This window comes from Vicugna pacos, chromosome 32 (genome assembly GCF_048564905.1).
Source record: "Vicugna pacos chromosome 32, VicPac4, whole genome shotgun sequence".
Classification (NCBI taxonomy): domain Eukaryota; kingdom Metazoa; phylum Chordata; class Mammalia; order Artiodactyla; family Camelidae; genus Vicugna; species Vicugna pacos.
Genome location: NC_133018.1, coordinates 25,142,061 through 25,163,420, shown reverse-complemented (window position 1 = coordinate 25,163,420; position 21,360 = coordinate 25,142,061). Strand labels below are relative to the sequence as shown.

General features: G+C 47.4%; 1 protein-coding gene, 1 long non-coding RNA gene and 1 other non-coding gene across 15 annotated transcripts in view; 1 reads left to right on the top strand and 2 right to left on the bottom strand.

Annotated features, from left to right (window-relative positions):
• Nucleotides 1-494: 494 nt before the first annotated feature.
• On the top strand, nt 495-16,858 carry ZNF605 (zinc finger protein 605). Of its 11 annotated transcripts, none has more exons than XM_031670160.2 (8): nt 495-539; nt 1,485-1,550; nt 4,680-4,800; nt 6,322-6,409; nt 6,792-6,967; nt 9,378-9,498; nt 10,053-10,145; nt 11,976-16,858. In XM_031670160.2, the coding sequence occupies exons 5-8, from the start codon at nt 6,953-6,955 to the stop codon at nt 13,769-13,771; spliced, it is 2,025 nt and encodes a 674-aa protein (XP_031526020.1). In that variant the 5' UTR covers nt 495-539; nt 1,485-1,550; nt 4,680-4,800; nt 6,322-6,409; nt 6,792-6,952; the 3' UTR covers nt 13,772-16,858. The 11 variants fall into 11 exon arrangements, with proteins under 11 accessions (XP_031526020.1, XP_072809173.1, XP_072809166.1 ...); XM_072953072.1 differs by having other exon boundaries at nt 6,322-6,446; nt 11,979-16,858; XM_072953065.1 differs by having other exon boundaries at nt 6,322-6,446.
• LOC140690904 (uncharacterized) overlaps nt 4,621-21,360 on the bottom strand; it is a 22,695-nt gene continuing 5,955 nt past the window's right edge. Inside the window, exons 2-4 of one of the 3 annotated variants that reach the window (XR_012066253.1) lie at nt 21,078-21,264; nt 5,364-5,565; nt 4,621-4,776 (exon numbers count right to left, since the gene is read on the bottom strand). This is a non-coding gene — a long non-coding RNA (uncharacterized lncRNA). The remainder of the gene's footprint in view (nt 4,777-5,363; nt 5,566-21,077; nt 21,265-21,360) is intronic. The other 2 variants (XR_012066254.1, XR_012066252.1) reach the window with 2 other exon arrangements.
• On the bottom strand, nt 17,283-17,472 carry LOC116276633 (U2 spliceosomal RNA). Its single transcript, XR_004186120.2, has one exon. It is a non-coding gene; the product is annotated as a U2 spliceosomal RNA (small nuclear RNA).

The window sequence follows — 21,360 nt, the reverse complement described above, 5'->3', positions numbered from 1 at the left end:
ATTCTCTTTTTTCATTGCCAATTGTGCTGTTTCTCTGCTTTTTAATAAAAACCTGTGGTATGATTTCATATTTTATTTAAAAAATGGATTCAAGTCAGTTTTTTCTCGTTTAATTCCTCAGTTTCTATTTTTATATCCATTAACTTCCTCTCTTTACCTAATTACATTTAACTTCTCCCTCAATCCCTCAATTCATTTATTTTCATTCTTTTTGGATGGATGTACTTAGTGTTAGACTGGAGGCACTAACACTTACCTACATTACTCACTTTGAATTTATAAATTACTTTGCTCTGCGATCAAAAACGGAAAGGTGAACGTACTTTGAGCAGGCAGGGCAGGCTACACACCACCTGGCGCCCCCAAGTCCTCGCAGAGGGCTTTGCAACCGCACACCGCACACCTATCAATCCTGGGAGGCACGCCGCAGAGCCCTCTGGGAAATATAGTTTTAAAGCGAGTAGGGCTCTGGGAAATGTAGTTCTTCGCGTACACTTCCGCGGCCTGGCCTTGTCCTCCTTCGCGCTGTGGCCTGAGGGGTAAGCGTGTGTGGGGTGGGGAGCGGGACTCGAGGCTGCGGGCCGGGGGTGGCCTTTGCGTCCGACGGGGGCCCACAGTGACCCCCGCGCGGACTGGCCGACCGCGACGCCGGCGTGGGAACGAACCAGCTCCGGGGCGGGTGCGGGCAAGGTGCAGAAGGACGGCCCTGCCGCGCAGGCGCCGATCCCGGTCCAGGTCGGGGGTGGGGGTGAGGCTGTGGGGGAGGGGGCCTCGGGGGGAGGCCATGGGGCGGCAGGAGGGAGCGGGGTCGTGGGGGGCCGTGCCTGGAGGGCAGGGGCGCCTGTAGAGATGCGTGTGATTGGCAATGAACGTGGGAGTCAGGAGGGAGGTTTTAGGGGTCGGTGGCAGGGCCTCCCGTGGTGATGGGTGAGGAGGGGGATACTGTGTGAGTGTGACGGGTGTGAAGGGATACTGTGGAGCTAATTAATTTGGAGACACTTGATGTCAAGATAAACGTCTATGAAAATCAGTAATTTGGGCTTTGGGAGAGGTGAGTGGTTGTGAAGCCAGTGGGGGGAATTAACTGGGTTATGGGGGTCTCTGGGAGGGGCTTTTGGGGGGACTCCATAGATTTTCGGCGCGGTAGCTCAGGGGTCCAGGCAGCAGGTATTGGGAGTGAGGGAGCTGCCCGCTGAACTGAGTGGGGAAGCCCTGGGGTGAGGGTGAGCACTGGGAATATAGGTTGAGGGTTTATAGGAGTAACTGACTGTGAGTAGTGATTTGGGTCCCTTGGGGTGGGTGACTGGGCTTGTGGGGATGAATGATAAGGCCCCGAGGGCGGGGGGTCTGTTTGGGGGGCATTTAGAGGGCTCAGATTGGTTAGACCAAGGATTTCATTGGCAGGAAAACCCGGTGGTTCTGACAGTGTTGGGTTTGGCTTGAGCCCTGAGGGAGGATAAGAAATCTACTCTCTTGTGTTCTAGGAAACAGCTTGCTGGAAAGGCCCCGCCCCCACGTGACTCCCTTGTTTACCTATGACAGGATCACAGGTAAATATGACACCGTCCGGTCAAACTCTCATCCCTTGTCTCATGCATGGTTAGCTGAACTGTTTGTCCCTACGGATCAAAATGCTCGTTAACCAAACTTTGGTTAAGCTCCTCTCCTCCCAGTTCCCTAAACTTTGGTCCACCCTCAGCTTATAGCCCCTCCTGAGAACTGGCCAGCCTCTGGTAAAATATTCTCTGATCTGTCTGGTCACCCTGCCCTTTGACCCAGCTTCCCTACACCTTGCAGAGATGTTTGCCCTCTTATGGCTGCAGGGTTCTCCCCCACCCCAATAACAAATCTTTGGAGTAAACTACTTCTTTGCTAAGTCTGCTTTGTTTTTTACTGGACAGTTCAATGGTAGCTTTTTCAGTGGAGGGGAATGACTGGGGTGGCCTGTGAAGGAGAGTTGTCTAGGCCCAGGTTTGGGGGCCTTGTAATGGAGGTATCACATTGGAGCCTGTGTGTCCGCAAGGAGTCTGAACACAAGTTGACAGGTGGCCTGTTGGGGGCTTGGGAGTGAGTGGAAAATGAGGGTGGTAATGAGTGTCATTTGCAGGGCTAGGGGTGTGGGTGTTGGTGCAGAGCTGGAGGCCCTCACTGGGTGATGACCTATGGGGGTTCATTGAGTGGTGTGAGCATGGAGTGGATTAGAGAGTGGTCCTTGAGGTGAATGGCTGACAGCCCTGTGTGATGAGGACTGGGGACCTCTTGGGGTTTAGTGAGGGGCTAGTTTAGGCGGTGGGTGGTAGGAGATAGCAAGCCTGAGGAGGGGGTCTCTGAGAGCCGTTATTGGACACCTGTAAAGGCGAGTGAGTGGGTCCTGTAGAGAGAGTCATTGGAGTTCTGCAGGGGTCATTTGGGACTCAGCATTTGGGGTTTCACTGACTCAGTTCCTAGTCAGTGAATAGACCATGGAGATTACTGAGTGGGGTTTGGAGGAGCCAGTGATGGGGTTTCTTGGCATCAGTGTTTAGGAGCCTGCGGGAATCAAGAGGTAAGGGACTACGCAGTCGTAATCAGTCAAGGGGTCTGTAGGAATGACTGTGGACAGTGCGCAGGGCCAAGTGAGGGAAACCCTGGTGTGACCAGGAGTGAAGGATTCTGTGGGTATGCGACCAGGGGTGGGGCTGTGGAGATCATTTGGGGTCCATTAATCCATGTACTTGTACGGGTCGGTTTTATCACTGGGGGCTGGCAGCTGGCAGTTGAAAGCTTTGCTAGAGGAGTCACTGCGGACCCACAGTCTGTGTAATTGACAGCCCAGACATCCTGAATGGTGGGCATGGGTTTACGGGGCTCGGGTTGTGTGGTCTGGAGACTTGTGCGGGGCCAGTGTGTTCGGTGATCTGGGGGCTGGAGACTTCCCAGTCAGTTTGTGTGACTGAGGCCATCTTTGGAACCCGTATTTGAGGGGCTTTGTGTGTTGGGGATCACGGGCCCTGTGAGGGCGGTGCTTTGGGGTGTGGGTGGATCTGCATGAGTGTTGGCTCAGGCCAGACTCGTGTTGTGACTTCTGTTAAATAACCATGTTGTCCTGTGTTCTTTGGCCCCTCTCACCCAGAATGTGACTGTGTTGGTCAGCGATGGCTCCTTTTACTTGAGAATTTCCTTGTTAAAAGTTCTCGGAGACCCTAAGTCCTCCCCCAGGCTGGGTAAACCCCATCGCCCTCCTCCATCCCTGAACCACCTCCAGCCCTTTGTGTCTGAGGTTCCTTGAGGTCTTCTGCAGCCTCCCAAGGTGGGCTCCTCCTCCTCTTCAGGGCTCAGCTAAAAGTCATCTCCCAGAGGCCATCTTGAAGGAGTGTCCTGCATCCACCCGCTTCTGAGCGCTCTCACCATCTGAAGTTTACTTGTATGTCTGTTTCCCGTCCCAGGATATAGTTCTTCAGGGGAAGAGACCCTTTCTGTCTTCAGTGGTTTCTCTCCTGTGCCCCCAACACGGCCAGGTAGTAAGAGGCATTCAGCAAATGACTGCTTTCCTGGCCTGTAAGTGAAGCTGAGTGTGTGTGCATGTAGGTACCAGCGCGTGAGCCTGCGTGTGTGAGTCTGCACGTGAAAGATCTGAGGTAGACATGACAGCGGAGTGCGAGAGCATGTTGGGACCCTGGAGGAGGAACCAGGGTGACTGTTCTGGATGTTTGTAGGGTCGGCAAGTCCCCTTTTCCAGAGGAGACAGCTGCCAAGGACCTAAGCATCAATCCCAGAGGGGTCCAAATGAAATAGAACCTTCCATGGCAGGTGGGCCTTCATCTCAGGGACCCCAGGTTTAGAAAGCAGTAACTCTGGGGTCTGTTTTTCACTCGGCTTCCTAGACCACTGGGTCCCTGACCTGCGCCCAGCAGCCGGGAGGAACTCCCTGAGCATCTCAGGAAGAGGCGCTTTTCCTCTGGATGTTGCTCTCTGCTCTCCCAGGACATTTTTCTTGAGCGATCTGTTCTCAAGCACTTCACTCGTTACCTTGGAACTGTAAAGGGTCCCGTGTCCTTCGGGGGTCTGACCTGTATGTCTTTGGCATGTCACACGTGGGCAAAGCCATGTTACGCTTCCCCCTCGACTCGCAGGAGTTCTTCCTGCCCTGGATGCCCTTGCTCTGCCTTCCACCGCTATTTCAGGTCCCAATTCAAAAATCCAGTCTGCCTTTCCAGACTGACTGTGGTCTTTGCGGCTTTGCAAGATGCTCATCCCCTTGTTAACCTTGGGACCTGCCTCCTGTCCCTGGCCTGAGTTTCCCAAGAGGGTGACATTTAAGGCCCTCGAGACCATGCCAGGAGCTGGTCACGTGGTCTATCCATCTCTCTATTCCAGGGGGATGCTGAAGGCATCTCCGCCCCACCCTGTTCTTTGACAGAACAACTGCTTTAAATCTGGTAGGGATTACATCCTCTCTTTCCTCAACTTACTTCCTAGAAAGGTGCCCAGTGACCATCCCCCACCTTTGGTCTTCCTTGCAGCCTGTTGGCCCGTGGAGACCAAGCTGAGAGCTGGGGGGGTTGGGGGGCGCTTAGCAGCCACTCCCAGAGGACAGGTGTGGACCACAAGCACTAGACAAATCTCAGCTGGCAGGTAGAATTTGTCCCTCATGTCTCCAGGTTTACTGGATACCATGTTTTTTGGTTATTTCCTTTCAGGTGTCTTCTTAGGAAGGAAGTAACATCTCTGTGCAACCCGTGCCTGGGAGGTCCTTGGCTCTCATCCCATATCTGGCTGATGTAAGTGACCTGGTTCCTGAGCAGTGAAGAAATTTAAAGTGTAAGTATTTGTGTGCATCAAGACATAGTGTTTTTTATTACAATGCTTAACTCCTGTTCCGATAATCCAGCCTAGAATGATCTCTGTTATACAGTTTGTGATCTTTTAAAAAGGTTTTAAAATAGTGGTTGTATTCATTTATTTGATTATTTGGCTTGTGGGGGAAATAGTTTAAACCCAAATCTGCCAATCCAGAGAACTATTCCACAGAAGTAGAAGAGAAAGAATAGTTTCAATATTGAATAAAAGTTAAACCAGAATGTGATGCCTACCTCAGGCAGTCAGCCAGAGAGATTGCAGGAGACAGGAAGAGATCGCACCCTTTTCTGTAGCAGGCACATGCAAGCCATTATACACCCGTTCTCAAGGTAAGTGTTAACTTAGGGGGAGGGTAGAGTTCAGTGGTAGGGCACCTGCTTAGTATGCACAAGGTCCTGGGTTCAATCCCCAGTGCCTCCGTTAAAAATGAATAAATAATAAACCTAATTACCTCTCCCCGAAAAGGAAAAAAAAAAAAAGAAGATAGGTGATAATTTGTCACACATAGTTCATCCTAAACTTACCTGGTAGTTGGGGTGGCTGTCTGTGTTAGGTAGTTGCCTTTATCCAAAGGAAAAGTATACTTCTCGTGTCTGTATGACGGGAGGTGATTTTACAACTTGGAGCCAGGTGCCAGGGTCAGGCCGATTAGGCTCCTGTCCTCCCAGGGACTGGGAGACACGGAGGTGTCTTCCTGGATGATTTCAGTGAGACAGCTTCCAGGTCCTTAAGAAAGACATTCTTGAGTTGTTAAACTGGATGAGATTTAAGATTTACATCCATCTCAAAGGGGCCGGGAAAGAATTTGTAATTACGGGTTTTCTGCAGTAAGTGGTCTTTGAGTCAGGGCCTGGAGAGTCTTTTTCTCCTTAATTTGTATTTGTCCTACAGGCCTCAGAGCTTTTATACCCCCAGAGGTGTTACCTACTCTGCTACTCTGGTAATTTCCATTCGGGAAGGGCTGAAGCCAGGCCTTAGAAGCAAAGAGGAGAGGGAAGGGGCCCCAGGGCCAACAGTGTGGACCTTACAGAACGACTGGCTGGCCCCAGATCCCACCACCTCTCTGCGCAGCTGCTCCGGTCAGGGATCAGTGAGCCGTGGAAAGAAGTAGATTGTGGAGCCATTTCCTGTGGTCCGGAGGGACGTGAGTGCCCACAGGCAGCCGGGAGCCCTTGCCTTTTCCCCGATTCCTAAACTCAGCAGGGATTTCGACCTGCTTTCCGTCACCCCTTGGAAACCTGTGGCCTGGGCTGTTCTGCTGCTTTCTGGTGGGAAGGGAGGCAGTATTTGCCCCAGTGTGAGCCGAGAAAGAAAGAACATCAAAGATTTCCTTAGGTCCCTCTTCTCACTGCTCAGGGCCGTAACCCGGCGTAAACTCACTTGAGCAGCAGCTTCGCTTCGACTCCATCTCCCCCTGCGGTCTGTCCTCTTGTTTTGTCATTTCTTTTAGTTCCTCTGATCTGTGCTTTCCTTTTGCTCCAGGGCTGATTCTGAAGTAGAGGGCCAGCACCCTAGGCTGCTTCACCTTCTTGATACAAAAGCCGTTTACTGTTCACTGTCCTGCCTGGAAGTGAGTTGCGTTTTACTCTGTAGCACCTACATTTCACGTGAGTGCCCTGGGAAATGGTGCCACAGAATGAGGGAGCCAAAACTGTATCTCCAGACTTTGTTGACGTCTCTGCAGAGCGATTAGAGGCAGTGGGGCTGCCCCGGGGTCTTTGGTTGAACCACCTGGGAATGCCAGATGGGAGCCACGGCTGCAGAGCTCAGCTTGTGGTACCGGTCTGGCCTGGCCGCTGTCCAGGTCAGCTGACACGTGCCAGTAGTTCATATTCCATCCTGTGTCTTAACCACTAGTGAACAACCCACCTGAGTTCCCATAAGAGAGAACCAAGCTTGAGGTCCCCAAATCAATTTCATCATCTAAAATGAAGTTCCCACTGCACCTCCAGGCCATGGCTCTCAGGAACAAGATGACTCACATGAGATAAGAAAGAAGAGGCCTCGGGACTTGGGGTGCACTCTCAGAGCTAAGGCCTTTGACCAGAGGCCTTTGTCCAGAGCACTGGGACAGAGAGAAGTCACAGAGCTTATTTCTCAAGAACAGCGGAAAATGATGAAGTCACAGGTGAGTTATTTGTTTATCCTCCACCAGTGTTTTCTGTGGATGTGAGGAGGCTTGCAGGGATTGCTACAACCCACAGGAAAGATCTAAACACACTTAAATTATAAACAGAGGAAATACAGACTTGGGAAGGGAGATGTCAGAAGAAGCACGGAGTGGATCACAGAGCCGTACAGAAGTCTTGAAGGTGGGACATGGTCGTACAGGAAATGAGGCCCGTCCGTCCTTGTTAAGCGTTGAGCTGCGAGCTTTCATCAGGTATCCCAGGAACAGCCGCGTGGTTTCCTCTCTCTAAAAGCAGACCATTTACTCAGTAAAAGCGCACATTTCCTGACGATCACATAGAAAGAAGACAGTTTTTTGTTTGTTTTTAACACCTTTATTGTGGTCTGGTTCCTGTATAGTAAACTACACATATTTCAGATGTACAGTTTGATGAATTTTGATAGATGTGCACACCCACGAAACCACCAACACAATCAAGGCAGCTAACATTTCCATCACTGTCCAAGAAGTGCAATTTTCAAATTCCCAATTTATCCCTTCCCACTTCCTTTACCTCCTGGTAACCATAAGTTTATTCTCTATGTCTGTGAGTCTGTTTCTGTTTTGTAGATAAGTTCATTTGTGTCCTTTTTTTTTTTTTAAGATTCCACATATAAGCAATATCATAGGGTATTTTTCTTTCTCTTTCTGGCTTCACTGAGAATGATGACCTCCAGGTCCATCCATGCTGCTGCAAATGGCATTATTGTACTCTTTTTCTACGGCTGAGTAGTGTAGCAAAGGCATTTTGATTGCTATTTTTGTAGATGACACTCTGGTTTTAGGGAAGAAACCTAAATCATCTGGCAGAATTTGTCATCACAAAACCATCACCCCTATAAATACTCTCCTAGTTGGAATTTTGATAGGTTTTAGGTGGAAGTGTTTTTGCTTCTGTTGCTGGACACGAGGGCATCTGCCTCTCCTGACTTTCGCCGACTCTCCCCCCGCGTTGTCCCCTTGGGAACTGGGCAGGGATCGGGGGCCAGTGCAGATGCAGGGGTCAGCTCCCTGCTCAGGGAGCCCCAGCAGAAGTACCCGGCAGCTTTATGAACTCAGGTCAGGAGGAAGGGAACAGGGGCTGGGTCGGAGTGGGTAACATGTCTTCAGGCCCGCCTCCCCGCAGAAGGAGGTCTTAGGGAGGCACCCAAGAAGGGCCTCTGCCAGGGGCCTCAGGTAAAGACAGGATGCACAGGAGAATGACTGCAACCCCTTGGAGTCTGTGGCCCATAGGCTGCGTCCCCGTCTTTGTGGGGAGGGCAGCCTCCCCCGTGAAGCCTGCCAGGTCATGCCTTTGTAACTGCCTGTGGTCGGACCTGAAGAGTAATGCGTAGGTTTTAAACAGTCAGATTCCTCAGCGCCACCGCCTTGATTTGTCAGGACCTGGGTGACAGAAAGGCTACCTCATGGTGGGCCTGAATGGGTCAGGCTTTGAGGCGCTGAGCCAAGGGCTGGGGAATTAATCCAGGGCAGCAGCAGACGGGGCCCTGAGGAAGACCTCCCAAGCAGATGATCGGCCGCTTCCCAGACTGAATGTGGTCTCAGCAGTTTCCGAATCGGGAAGCGTGTCCCAGTGCATCAGGAGGCTTCTCATGTTGCCGCGTGAATCTTTCTGACGCAGCACAGGTCTGGCTGGCAGCTGGAAGCTGGCCTAGACGCCCACCAGGGCTGAGACAGTGAGGATCCTGCAGCTGGGGTCTATACACCAGAAGTGCAGTCCCCTAGAGCACGTGGTCCTCCCAGAAACCAAGAATCAACAGAGCCAGGGCGCCCCACGCAGAACATACTTCAGTCAGGCAGTGAGGTTAATGGGGCCCCCAGGGCAGTTTTTGCTGCAGGCCTTCCTGCCCAGGGCACTACCCCAGACCTCAGTGGCTGGAAACAGACATTTATCTCAGTTTCTGTGAGTCAGGAGTCTGCCAGCTGCTTACCCATTTGGTTCTGGTTGAGGGTCTCTTATAATCAAGATGCTGAGAAGGGTCACATCTCAAGGTGCGGTGGGGAGTTGACCCCCTCCAGGCTCGCTCTCATGGGTGTTGGCAGGTTTCAGGTCCCTGTCCACAGGGCTACCTCACCACGTGGCAGCTAGATCCCCTCAGAGAGCAGGAGAGGGTTCCCAAGATGGAAGTCACATTCTTTTATAAACTAATCGTGGAAGTGAGACCCATCACTTCTGCCCTCTTCCAGTCAGTGGAAGCAACTCGGTTAGTTCAGCCCATGTTCAGGAGGGGAGGATTAGACAAAAGCATGAATTCCAGGAGCTCGAGATCACGGGGTCCACCTTGGAGGCTGCCTACCACTGTAGGGAGGAAAGCCTGCATTCGACAGAGAATTACTTACTTCAGACTGAACAGAGATGCTTTTGCAGATATCGTTTGAGGATGTGGCAGTGGATTTCACGTTGGAGGAGTGGCAGCTACTTAATCCGACTCAAAAGAACTTGTACAGAGAGGTGACGCTGGAAAACTACAGCAATCTAATGTTCCTGGGTAAGAACAGCCTTACGAAATATGTGCAATGCAATAACGATGGGGCCCCTAAGATATTACTGATTTTATTTTATTTTATTTTTGTTTTCCTTTGGGGGGTAATTAGGTTATTTATTTATTTTTTAACTGAGGTACTAGGGGTTGAACCCAGGACCTCATGCATGTTGAGCACGTGCTCTTCCACTGAGCTTGTGCCCTCCCCCCTAGATATTACTGATTTTATTTATTTTATTTTATTTTTCTTTTCTTTGGGTGGGGGGTAATTAGGTTTCTTTTTTAAATTTATTTACATTTTTTTTAACAGAGGTACTGGGGGTTAGACCCAGGACCTCATGCATGTTGAGCACGTGCTCTTCCACTGAGCTGTGCCCTCTCCCCTAGATATTACTGATTTTAGATTTAAGTTTCAAATGTCAAAGATTCTTTGATTTCTGTATCCAATGGAAAGATTTTCATTTGCTTACTTTTGTTTTACAGCGTCTGTAGTGAAAAACCCTCTATGTTTGAGTCCCTCTGCCCAAGCAATCGGGATTCTCTGTGTTTCCAATTGACAGGTTATCAGATTTTCAAACCTGATGCGATTTTCAGGCTGGAGCGAGAAAAGCCATGGGTAGCAGATGAAGAAACCCTAAGTCAGGGCTTTTCAGGTGAGAAATAATCAGATGCAGGGCATGCAGTGAAGTGAAGTCTCGGGTCTCTGGTGATAGGTGGCCTTTGGAAATGTCACTCATAGGCTGTGTTTAAAGTTCCTGCGTCTGCAGCATGGACTCAGGATGAGTGGCAGGAGCGCCTCCTGCCCTTTGATGCGCTCTCTGTCCTGGTCTCCACGTCGCAGTGCGTCCCCTCTGGTGGGGCGGATGGCGACAGGTGCTGCCTCTTGTCCGCATGGTGGCTCAGTCACTTGGGACCTCCCCCTTGGACAGGGCTTCCCTTCCTAGCTCCACCCCCCCCCCCCCGTTGGCTTTTCCTTCTCTCCCGCCCCAGTCCAACCTGCAGAGGTAGGCTTGTTTCTTCCTCTTGAAGGATTCATAACTTATTTCCTGTTTTAGGTGATACCGATTATCTTTGAGTTTCTGTGATTATTTTTCTTCTCTCTCTCCAATTTGTCAGATTTCTGTTTCAGAGCCACAGAGAGTAGACAGTGAGTCTGTGGATAGAGAATGACAGTCGAGCTTCCAGGGCATTGTGTCCTTTTTTTTAATTCCACATATAAGTGATACCATTTTTTGATACAAAAATTAAGAAATTTTTTACTCACATTTTATGAAACAGTTTTCTATAAACTCTTCCAATGGATCTCACACTTAATATGTTCACATACGACTCTTGCTTTTAACCTCTAAACTTCTCTCTTCAGTCTCTATAATCTCAGTGAATAATATTATCATCCCCACTCACGTATGCTCAAAACATTGAATCCTTCCATTCTCCGTGTCAGCTGCTCTAGTCCTCGTAATTCTGATATGTGTAAGAGATAGATGAGGCTTTCTCTCCCCCAAAAATTACCCCGCTGAAAATAAGTAATTGCCTTACATTTGAGATCTTGCCACATCTTTTATCTTGCAGAGTACTTCCTAGGAATCTTACCTCCACAATTCCTAGTAAAGAGTATCATAAAGGAAACAAACCATTAAAAGATCACTTTAAAATACTCAACAAATGGTCATATTGTGGGGATCACAAATAGTTGTACTTACCAGGTTAAAAAAAAAACCTGCCCTAATGTTATGCAAAGAATACTTGTGGTTTGGAATAATTTCCGTTATATACAGATTCAATATCTAGATGATAGATTTGATTAAAATGTCAAAAAGCCGAAATAAAATAAAAGCTGAGCTCTGGAGAACTCTTGGATAATTCCAAAAAGCAGCTCTCATGATGGTGACATTACTGATGTCAGTGATTCGGGTGATGACCTTAGTGAGAATGTTTTTTAAATGTGCCAGTAGTACAGAAAACTAAGAGAGTACCTCATCTTTCAGATGTGAAGTTGATATCGTGCACTCACTGTGCGTCGTACTCAGTGTTTCCTCCTCTATAACGTTCAGCAGTGTGTGCTAATCTTGCTCTTCTGTGTACTTGTGACTCTCAGTCGTCTCTGGTGAGGGCACTGACCTGCCTTCTCCCTCGACCTGCTGCTGACAGCATCTGGGCACATAATCGGTGGTCAGTAGGTCATTGTGGAGTGAGTAATCACTCCAGCGTGTGGTTAGAAATTATTCCTCTCTCTTAACTCATCATGATCACTGGAGTAGACATCCTCTTCCCGTATTTAAAAGTCTGTGTTCATAAACATTGGTAATTTCAAAATCTGTTTTCATTTCTATTAAACTTTTCAATGGCTAATAAGTAGACATTGTATTGGGAGGTTTTTTTTGGGGGGGGGGCTGGGATCTTAGGCTCCATTTCAGATTTATTCAATAGGCATGATCATTGGGGAAATTTACACAGTATGGTTCATTTTTTTTCCTTTTTAGAAGAAGTCGGACTACATAATACCTTCACAATGTGGCACCAAGATACTCAGAACAAGCTGAAAAGTATGGAGAGAGGCCACAGATATGACGTTCTGGGGAAAATGTTTCATTCAAGCATTAACTTTGTTCATTTAGGAATGAGATCCCTTAAATGTGGCATGAGTGAAAAAAGTTTGAAACATCCTTTTGATTTTCTTATTCCAAAAAATAACTGTGGAAGAAAGAAACTTGATGAGCTTCATAAGAGATTATTATTCTGTATCAAAGCTGACAGAACCTATGGTGGTATAAAATACTCTGATTACAGTAAGTGTGGAAGAGTCAGCATCAGAGAGCCGGGGCTCCGTGCAGACCGGGCGCCACGCGCAGGGGTCTGTTCATGCCTGGAGTGTGGCCGGGTTTTCAGCAGGAAGTCACAGCTTGTTGCCCATCAGAGGACTCATACGGGAGAGAAGCCCTATGGCTGTGGTGACTGCGGGAAGGCCTTCTCCCAGAAGTCACTGCTCACCATTCATGAGAGGACTCATTCAGGGGAAAAGCCATATGGCTGTGGGGAATGTCCAAAAGCTTTCAGTAGGAAGTCGCTGCTCATTTTACATCAGAGGACCCACACAGGAGAGAAGCCCTACGGATGTGGTGACTGTGGGAAAGCCTTCAGCAGGAAGTCACAGCTCAAAAGGCATCAGATAACCCACACAATAGAGAAGCCCTTTGGCTGCAGCGACTGTGGGAAAGCCTTCTCCCAGAAGTTGAAGCTCATTACACATCAGAGAACGCACACGGGAGAGAAACCCTATAAATGCAGTGACTGTGGAAAAGCCTTCTTTTGGAAGTCACAGCTCATTACTCATCAGAGAATTCACACGGGGAAGAAACCGTATGCATGTAGCGAGTGTAAGAAAGCCTTCAGCAGGAACTCACTCCTCATTAGGCATCAGAGGATTCACACAGGAGAGAAGCCCTACGAGTGCAGCGAATGTGGGGAAGCCTTCATCAGGAAACCACAGCTCGTCAAACACCAGGTAACTCATACAGGAGAGAAGAACTATCAGTGCAGCAGTTGTGAAGAGGCCTTCTTTAAGAAATCAGAACTGATGAGACATCAAAAAATCCATTTAGGAGAAAAACCCTATGGATGTGTTGAATGTGGAAAAACCTTCTTTGGGAAGTCACAGCTCCTGACACATCAAAGAACTCACACTGGAGAGAAACCTTATGAATGCAGCGCGTGTGGGAAAGCCTTCACCCAGAAGTCCAGCCTGATATCACATCAGAGGACACATACCGGTGAGAAACCTTACGAGTGCAGGGAATGTGGGAAAACCTTCAGTGAGAAGTCAAGTCTCATTCATCACCAGAGAACCCACACAGGAGAGAAACCCTTCGAGTGCAGTGAATGTCGGAAGGCTTTTGCGTGGAAGCCGCAGCTTCTTAGGCACCAGAGAATTCATACAGGGGAGAAACCCTACGAATGCGGTGAGTGCGGGAAAGCCTTTGTTCAGAAAGTACAGCTCGTTAAGCATCAGAGAAATCACACGGGAGAGAAAAGCTATGGATGCAATGATTGTGCGAAGGCCTTCTTTGAGAAGGCACAGCTTGTCATACATCAGAGGGTTCACACGGGAGAGAGACCCTACGAGTGTGGTGAATGTGGGAAGTCTTTCACTAGGAAGTCGCACCTCATGAGGCATCAGAGAATCCACACAGGAGACAAGTACTATGGATGCGGTGAATGTGGGACCACCTTCCACAGGAAGGCACAGCTCATGATGCACCAGAGGAATCATGTGATCTAGAAACAGTGTGAGAGCAGAGGACGCAGAGTAGGCCGTTGGAGGTCAGGCGGTGTCACCTCCGAGGCCGAGAGCTGGAGAGCAGCCCTGTCAATGCAGAATTCAGAAAAAGAACTTTTTTTTTTTTCAAGTGAACAACATAGGAAAGGCTTCTCCCAGAAAACACAGCTTGTTATGTATCGTGATGGTTCCTCGGTGTGGAAGTCTGGTCGGTGTTGTGATAGTACAGACCTTTCCATCAAAAGTGACAGCTGATTAAATATTTAGAAAACTGAGACAGGAGGAAAATGCTGCTGTCCTAACAAGCAAGTGAAGGATTTCATCAGGAAAGGGTAACGAGAGAGCGCACACGAGGGAAACAGTATTCCATGTTAGAGCGCTCGTGCAGAGGCGGGGTCCTAATAGTTGGGAGAACTTGACAAGTGTTATCCCATTGAAATAATCCTGTAAAGAAGTGTCATTGTATATAAGTTATTGTAAGAAAGTAGGCATTTTTAAGTGGTAGCTGTGTGTTAAGTGTGAAGACTTCTGCTTCCTGCCGTGGTGGTGCACCAAGGGACAGGTAGACTCTCCCGCCTTAAACATCCAGAAACTGTACCATATGTGAAATGGCAGTTTTTAGCTGTGTGACAGGCACAGGACCGTGACCCCTGGCAGCAGTGGACCAAGTAGGGAGAGCCCAACGGCTGCCCAGCCTGCTCCATTGTGGAAGCAGCCAGCAGCAGGGCAGGGCAGAAACCTGTCCTGCTGAACCGAAGAGAGAGGGGCGAGTGGCCCTCATTGGAGGAGCCACAGTAGCTGGAATTTGCAGGGAAAAATACTGGGTAGGAGGGAGCTTCCCTGGTGGGAGCGTTGGGGGCTACAGAAGTCTCCAGGGGGCACCTTACCCTGAACCTTTGGCTTTGGTGCTGACTTGCATGTGTGTGTGTGAAAGGAAACAGCCAGGAGGAGCAGTCAGCTGAGTGAGTCCTTGAGCTCAGTGCAGGGCTGGGGACACTTCCTGTGCCCACCAGGCTGGTGGAGACAACTTCTAACATGTGGGCACCAGGGAGGGTTCCCAGAAGAGTATCGTCTTGGTAGTGAAAGTCATTAACCCTAGATTGAAAGCCAGCCTGGACCCATAGGGTCTGGCCTCCAGAAACTTAACTGGCATTCCAAGAAGCAGGAACAAATGACTCATAACCAGGAGAAAACCAGTCAATAGATAGAAAGACTGAAGTGGTTGGATTAGTAGACTAGGATGTTCAATTAGCTACTGTAAATATAAAGTAGAGGGAAACATGAATTTGATGAAACCAGAAGTGGAAGATATGTTTTTTTAAGCCCTAATGGAACTTCTCAGGATGAAAACAACATCTGAAAATTAAAAAAAAAAAATATGGATGGAATTTAGAACAGATTAGACATAGAAAAGGGGGGGAGGAATCAATGAATTTGCAGAATAAGAATAAAAACTATCCAAGTGGTACACACAGAAAAAGAATGGGAAGGAGGGGAGAGAACGGAAGTCATTACAGTGGTGTAATCCTCACGGAGTGGGGATGTAAGTCACAGAAGGGGAGAAGGGAGGCGCAGAAAAAAGGACGTGAACAAATAATGACTGAAAAATACCCAATACCATGAAAAGTGTAGCTCGACCTAGTCAAGAAGCTCAGAGAACCCAACACAGTAGAAACATAAAGAAAATCAAGCCAATGGACATGGTAGTCAAACTGATGAAACCCAGTGTTCAAACAAGTGGAAGACGCCTGGAGAAGAAAAGACACCAGAATGACAACTGACGTCTGGTCGGAAACTGCAAATTAGAAGATGGCGGAGTGACATCATTAACTTACGGAAGGGAACCTGGAACCTGGAGTTCAGTTGCCCGTCAAAACTGTCTTTCAAAAGAGAGGACCAAAAAGACTTCTTCAGAAAAAGCAAAATCAAGAGAGTGTTCCTCATCTGTCGGCCTGCCTTCAGGACACACTGAAGGGAGTTTGGGGGCAGTAGGAAGTCTGCTGAGTGGAAATGGTGACTCTGTGGGTGACTATGACATTTTTTTTTTCTCATTTGAAAATCTTTTAAACAGGTAATGGACCGCTTAAAGCCAAAGGAATGACAACACATCAGGGGTTATGGTCTATTTAGAAGTAAAGTGTACGGGAACAGTAGCGCTTAAGTACGACTCTAAAAATAGTCGCACAGACTGCGTCATCTGAGTCAGAAGCCTGTTTCCCTGGGGCTCAGGATGACCTGTATCTGTAGCAGCAGATACAGGGTGGGAATTGTCCGCACTGTGGATCCGTATGTGTGCCAAGCATTCTCCACGAATCCACGTCTCCTTTCTCTGCTCTGCACCCAGAGGCTGCCCTCTCCAGACTGCTTCCTTGGGTTTCTGCTTGGGTTTGAACATGGGAGGTGCTGGTAAGCCATGAGCACACGGGAGAGAGTGGGGAGAGAGAGAGGTCGGAGTGCGGGTCCCTCCTCCCTCTACCACGTTTCTGACAGCGTCTGTGTCCTGAGCGGCTGGGCTGCAGCTCCCATCTGACCACATTCCCTCTCCCTGCCCATCAGACTGAAAGGTGGTGACTGCTGCAGGGGCATCCCTGCTTGGTTTTCTTAATTCTGAACACAACTCTGTAAGGAGTCCCTTTACTAAATGTTCTTGAGCGAATAATTCGAGTGTACCATTTGTTTTCTGTAACATGTTGAATGATGAATGTTCAACAAAATTCTGAGTATCGGTTCCTGGTGCATGGGAGCATAGTCTGACATCAGGCAAGATTTCCCACACTGGATGTATTTTCTCTTTGTGTGTTTTGTTTTGCTGCAAATGTAAATGGCTCTGGAGGCTGTTGCCGCCTGCCACATGTGCAGGTGTTCTGGCAGTTGTTCTTCAGAAGTAGAGACCAGAATATTTATGAAGTCTTATGCTACCTCTGGGTTAGCCAAACGCCCCACAAGAAAGCATTGTTATTTATGTTGAATGTGTAAGGACGGGAAAAAGAAAAGCAGTTACTGAGTGGAGAAAGGGCTGATGTACTGTACTTTTCTGTGCGCGCATTTTAAAGCTTTGTGCTGTGCAATTAAATATTGTCGTTCCATATTCTTCAGTTTCTTATTCTGTATAGTTCACGTAGTCTGTAACTCGAGACAAGATTTCCCATTTCAGGAGTTAGAATCACTCCTGAGAACCTCTTCAAAGGCTCCACAGCAGTTCCCACCACAGACGGCAGGCCAAGATGAAAATCAGCTTTTCTAAGATTAAAACAGGGGTGCTTCACTTACAACTTCATGAAGCATGATAAATTGGGCTGAAACAGACCATCACCGAGGCCCAGAGGGTGTAGATAGCACCCTTCCATCAGTTACCAGAGCTCTCTCAAGAATTTCAGCCTTCTTTATCTCCTCTTATCCCGTCCTTCTCTCCCACTGCCGCACCAGCCTCATCTGAGGGGAATAATTGTGTCCAGCTACACTGTGGGGCTTTCTCTTTCAGCTGGATTTGCGCTTCAGTCTGCTTTTGTTTTTCTTTTGGTGCATTGCTCCTGGAGGTACTGCAATACCAGGCCAGTGCACGGAGTGGACGGAGCAAGCGCCTATTCCAACTCCCTGCTCCAAAAACCGTTTAGTATACTGTGTTCAGATAGAGGACGTGGCAGATATCAGTCTGATTAGAACATATACTACACTTGAGCTTAGCCAAAAGGCCGAGAAGTGATTCAGTCTACATTTTGAAGGGGCACCTGGAGACCAGGGGCACCTGGGGAGCTGCGTTAGGTTGAGGCTGTTGGCTGACCCTTCCCTCTGGGCTGTGTTTAAAAGGAAGAATCTCTGTGCCCAGATGTGTACTGAGTAAGCAGTTTGATTAGTATGTGTGTGATCACTGGGAATGATAAACTCTAGCTTCAGTTCCAATGAGGATCACAAACGAAATCCAAACTCTGGGCAGGTGCCAGCCCATCATAATCCAGATACACCTAACATGGAGGAAAGGCAGATGTTGGCAGTACTGAGCGTTAATGCTCTGTCCAGCCCTTAGCTCACCTGGCTGGGGCCTGGGGTCTGCGCAGAGGAAAACAGCCTGTTTTTTTCACAGAAGAGTCTGGGGACTCCCCTGATCCTCTGCGGTCTAAGAGTAGGATACTCATAGCTGTACCGAGAGCATAACTTTCAGGAAAAACCGAGATGAGAGGTTCTCTGCTGGAAGGAGTGAGCGGTCACTGACTCCGGCACTGGTACTGCAGTGCTTGGGCTAGGTGAGCTCTGTGCCTCGCGCTTTCCAGGTCTCTTTTACTGTCTCCTCATTTAGCGTGTAGCTCCTCGCTCACTTAAAGCTCCTTCGGTTTACCAAGGTCCCATAGCTATCAGGTGGCAGGGTTGGGTTTGAACCCCTCCAACTCCCTAGAAATGAAGTGCTCTTTATTAAGCTACTGTTAATTAGGCTGTATTCGTCCCTGTTTAAAACAGCCGATTTCAAGTATCTCAAAGTCCTTACTGCCACTTGACACCCACGACAGCCAGAAAGACGGAGGGTCTGAAAATGTCAGGGTCATGAAAGGTGTCTCTCATTGGCATTACTAGCCATTTTACTGTCATGTCATTTTTGACAAGTTAAATTTTCTTTAACTCCAATTTCCCAATTTATAAAATTAAAATGGGGTTGTAGTGGTGGTAACCGTGTCTGTCCAGCCCATTTTTCCTGTTCTGGGGGCTGCAATCCTGGCCCACCCTCCTTACTGCCAGTGCAGCTGTTTGGCCACAGCAACTGCCCAGGTGTGGGGGCGTGTGGCTCAAGGAATGTATTTGCCAAGACTGTGTAAATGGATGCTGCACAGATGCAAGGGTGCTGTCTTTGAGTGTGAAAACTGGAGGGTGGAGCTGCTCTTGCTCATCCTCCTCCTTGTAGGGAAAGCCTTAGCTTCAGTTGGGGGTGAAGGCAGATCCCAAGACTTAGAGTGAAGCGGACAGCGGCCGAGCAGTGAATGTAGGGAGAAGTCCCAGTGATGGCCTTTGTGGTCTGGGCCATTTTTCCCTGAGGCGTCTACACGCTTGAATTCTGCTTGTGCCCCAGTTTTCTTTTCTGCTTTGGTTGCATTCTGTCTCTTGCAGTCAGAAGTTTTGACTCAAGTAGGCATTATACCTCTCTGAGCTACTTCTTCAGGAGACCAAAGTGAAAAATAAGTAGCACGTAGGCCTCTTTTTTTTTTTTCATTTTTAAAACCTGTACTAACATACATATAAAATGTACCATCCTGACTACTTCAGTGGTGTTAAATATACTTATAACGTGCAGCCATCACCACCATCCATCCCAGCAGCTCTTTTCATCTTACAAACTGAAGTTCTCCACCCAGTAAACAGTAACTCCCCAAAGCCCCCTCCACCGGCCTCTGCTTACCATCTTTCTACTTTCTGTTTGTGGATCTGACCACACTAGGAACCTCATACAAGTGGAATCGTAAGTATTTGTTCTTCTGCAGTTGGCTTGTTTCACTGGCCAGCAAGTCCTCAACGTTCAGCCATATCATAGCATATTGCAGAATTCCCTTTAAGGCTGAAGAATATTCTGCTCTATATGTACATCGCATTTTGCTTATCCATTCATCCACTGATGGGCACTTGGGCTGTTCCCACATTTCAGCTTTGTGAATGATGCTGTTGTGAACGTGGGTGGACCACTGTCTCTTCGAGACCTTGCCTTTAATTATTGTGGGTGTATACCCCGAACTGGAATTACAAGCTCGTGTGGTATTCTATTTTTAATTTTTAAAATATAATTCTGAAATACATGGTCCCTGCCTCACCATAACACCCTTCCCCAAGCTGCAGATCCTTCTGTCTTAATTCTGTCACTGGAAACAACATTCCTCCAGTCTCCCATTCTAGGAATTTCAGTCCTTTCCCTGACCCTCATTACCTGGTGTATAGTCTGGAACCAAATCCTGTCCTTGTTTCATTTCTAATAATCTTTTTCTTTTTCCAGCGGAGGTACCAAGGATTAAACCCAGGACCTTATGCATGCTAAGCATGAGCTCTACCACTGAGCTATTTCCCTCGCCCACATCATCTTTAATTTCATGTCTATTCCCACTTCCACCCACTCTAGTTGCTCCTTTCTGAACAATTAGGAAGAACCTACTAAAAAAGACACCAATACATATTACAAAACTGCAAGAATCAGCACAGTGTAAGCATCTCTAGAAAACACATGCAGACAAATGAAACACTTATGTGAGTTTTTCATATGTTGAAAGTGGGAAATGAAAACCTTTGTTGATCCATGACATTAGTCCAAATTGTTAAACCAGTAGGAAACTATTTGAGTACCTTTTCATGTATAACAACAAATTGATTTCAAATGGATTTCAAGTTTAAAATAACACTAAGTATTAGCATATAAAGCCACTTGGAAAAAAATATAGATGAATATTTTTATAATCTTGAGTGGAGAGGCCTAAGAATGACACAAAAAGCAAAAACAAAATGCTAAGAGATTTTACTATAAACACTACTAATTTCTGAATTAACAAGTTAAAAAGCAAGTGATTAGGTATAAAATGTGTATCTCACATACAAGATAGACTGGGTTAATAGTATATGTGCATGTGTATCTCATAAATTAATAAAAATGAATTTCCCAGTAAAAACAGTCTAAAGACCAACTCAGCTGGTAGGAGAACCTGTCTGTCCTCCTCTTCTTTCTACACTTTTGAGATAATGTCTACACTCGAGGAGCCACCTTGGACAATAAGTTGACCATGAGATAAAAGCCACACACTGGGAGGTGGAATTGAAATATAGAAGGAGTGTCCAGTGATTTCATGGGGCCAGCACACCAGCATGCCTGTGGACTTCTGTGTGAGAAAAGAAATAAACTTCTTTGTTGTTTAGATCAGATTAGATAGATAAGGGTTTCTAGTGAAAAACACAGCCATCCCTTTCCTCGTCTTTCTCTACCTTGTGTCCTCCTTTTGAGAGGAGTGTAAATTAGTGCAGCCAGTTTGGAACACGACTTGGCAATACCTAGTAAAATCTGACATATGTTTTTCCAAAGATCAGAAGTGCACATATATTTACCAAAATACCGAAACAAAAAATGTTTGTAGCAGCTCTGAGAGTAGTAGCCAAAACTTGCCGTGACCCAGATATCCACCAACACCTAAATGGATTTTAAAAACAGTCAAAAATTCACAACTACAATTAAGATGACATGTAACAATATGGATGAATTGAATAGACATGATGTTGAGAAAAGAGACCATGCTCAAAAGAGTACATAAGCATAATTCCACTTATATAAAGTTTAAAAACAGGCCAAACTCACCCATTCAGGAAAGTGATTACCCCTGGAAGAGAAGTCAGGGTCTGGCGAGGGGTGCAGGGGCTGTGGAGGGGCTGGTGATGTCTTGTTTTCTTATTCTGGGTGCTGCTTACACAGGTGTGTTCAGTTTGTGGAAATTCATGATCTGTACCCCATGTGCACTTTTCTGCACATATATTTCAATAAGTATCTATAAATAATAAGGGTGAATAAGCTTCTTAGACAAAATGATTAAAACAGAGTTCATTACCTCAAATACCCAACAAAGGACACCAAAGCATGTGCT

Coding starts and splice junctions, on each gene's coding strand:
- ZNF605 (XM_015243750.3), top strand. Junction 9,499..10,052: donor CAGCAATCTAATGTTCCTGG/GTAAGAACAGCC, acceptor TCCAATTGACAG/GTTATCAGATTTTCAAACCT. Junction 10,146..11,975: donor CCTAAGTCAGGGCTTTTCAG/GTGAGAAATAAT, acceptor TTTCCTTTTTAG/AAGAAGTCGGACTACATAAT.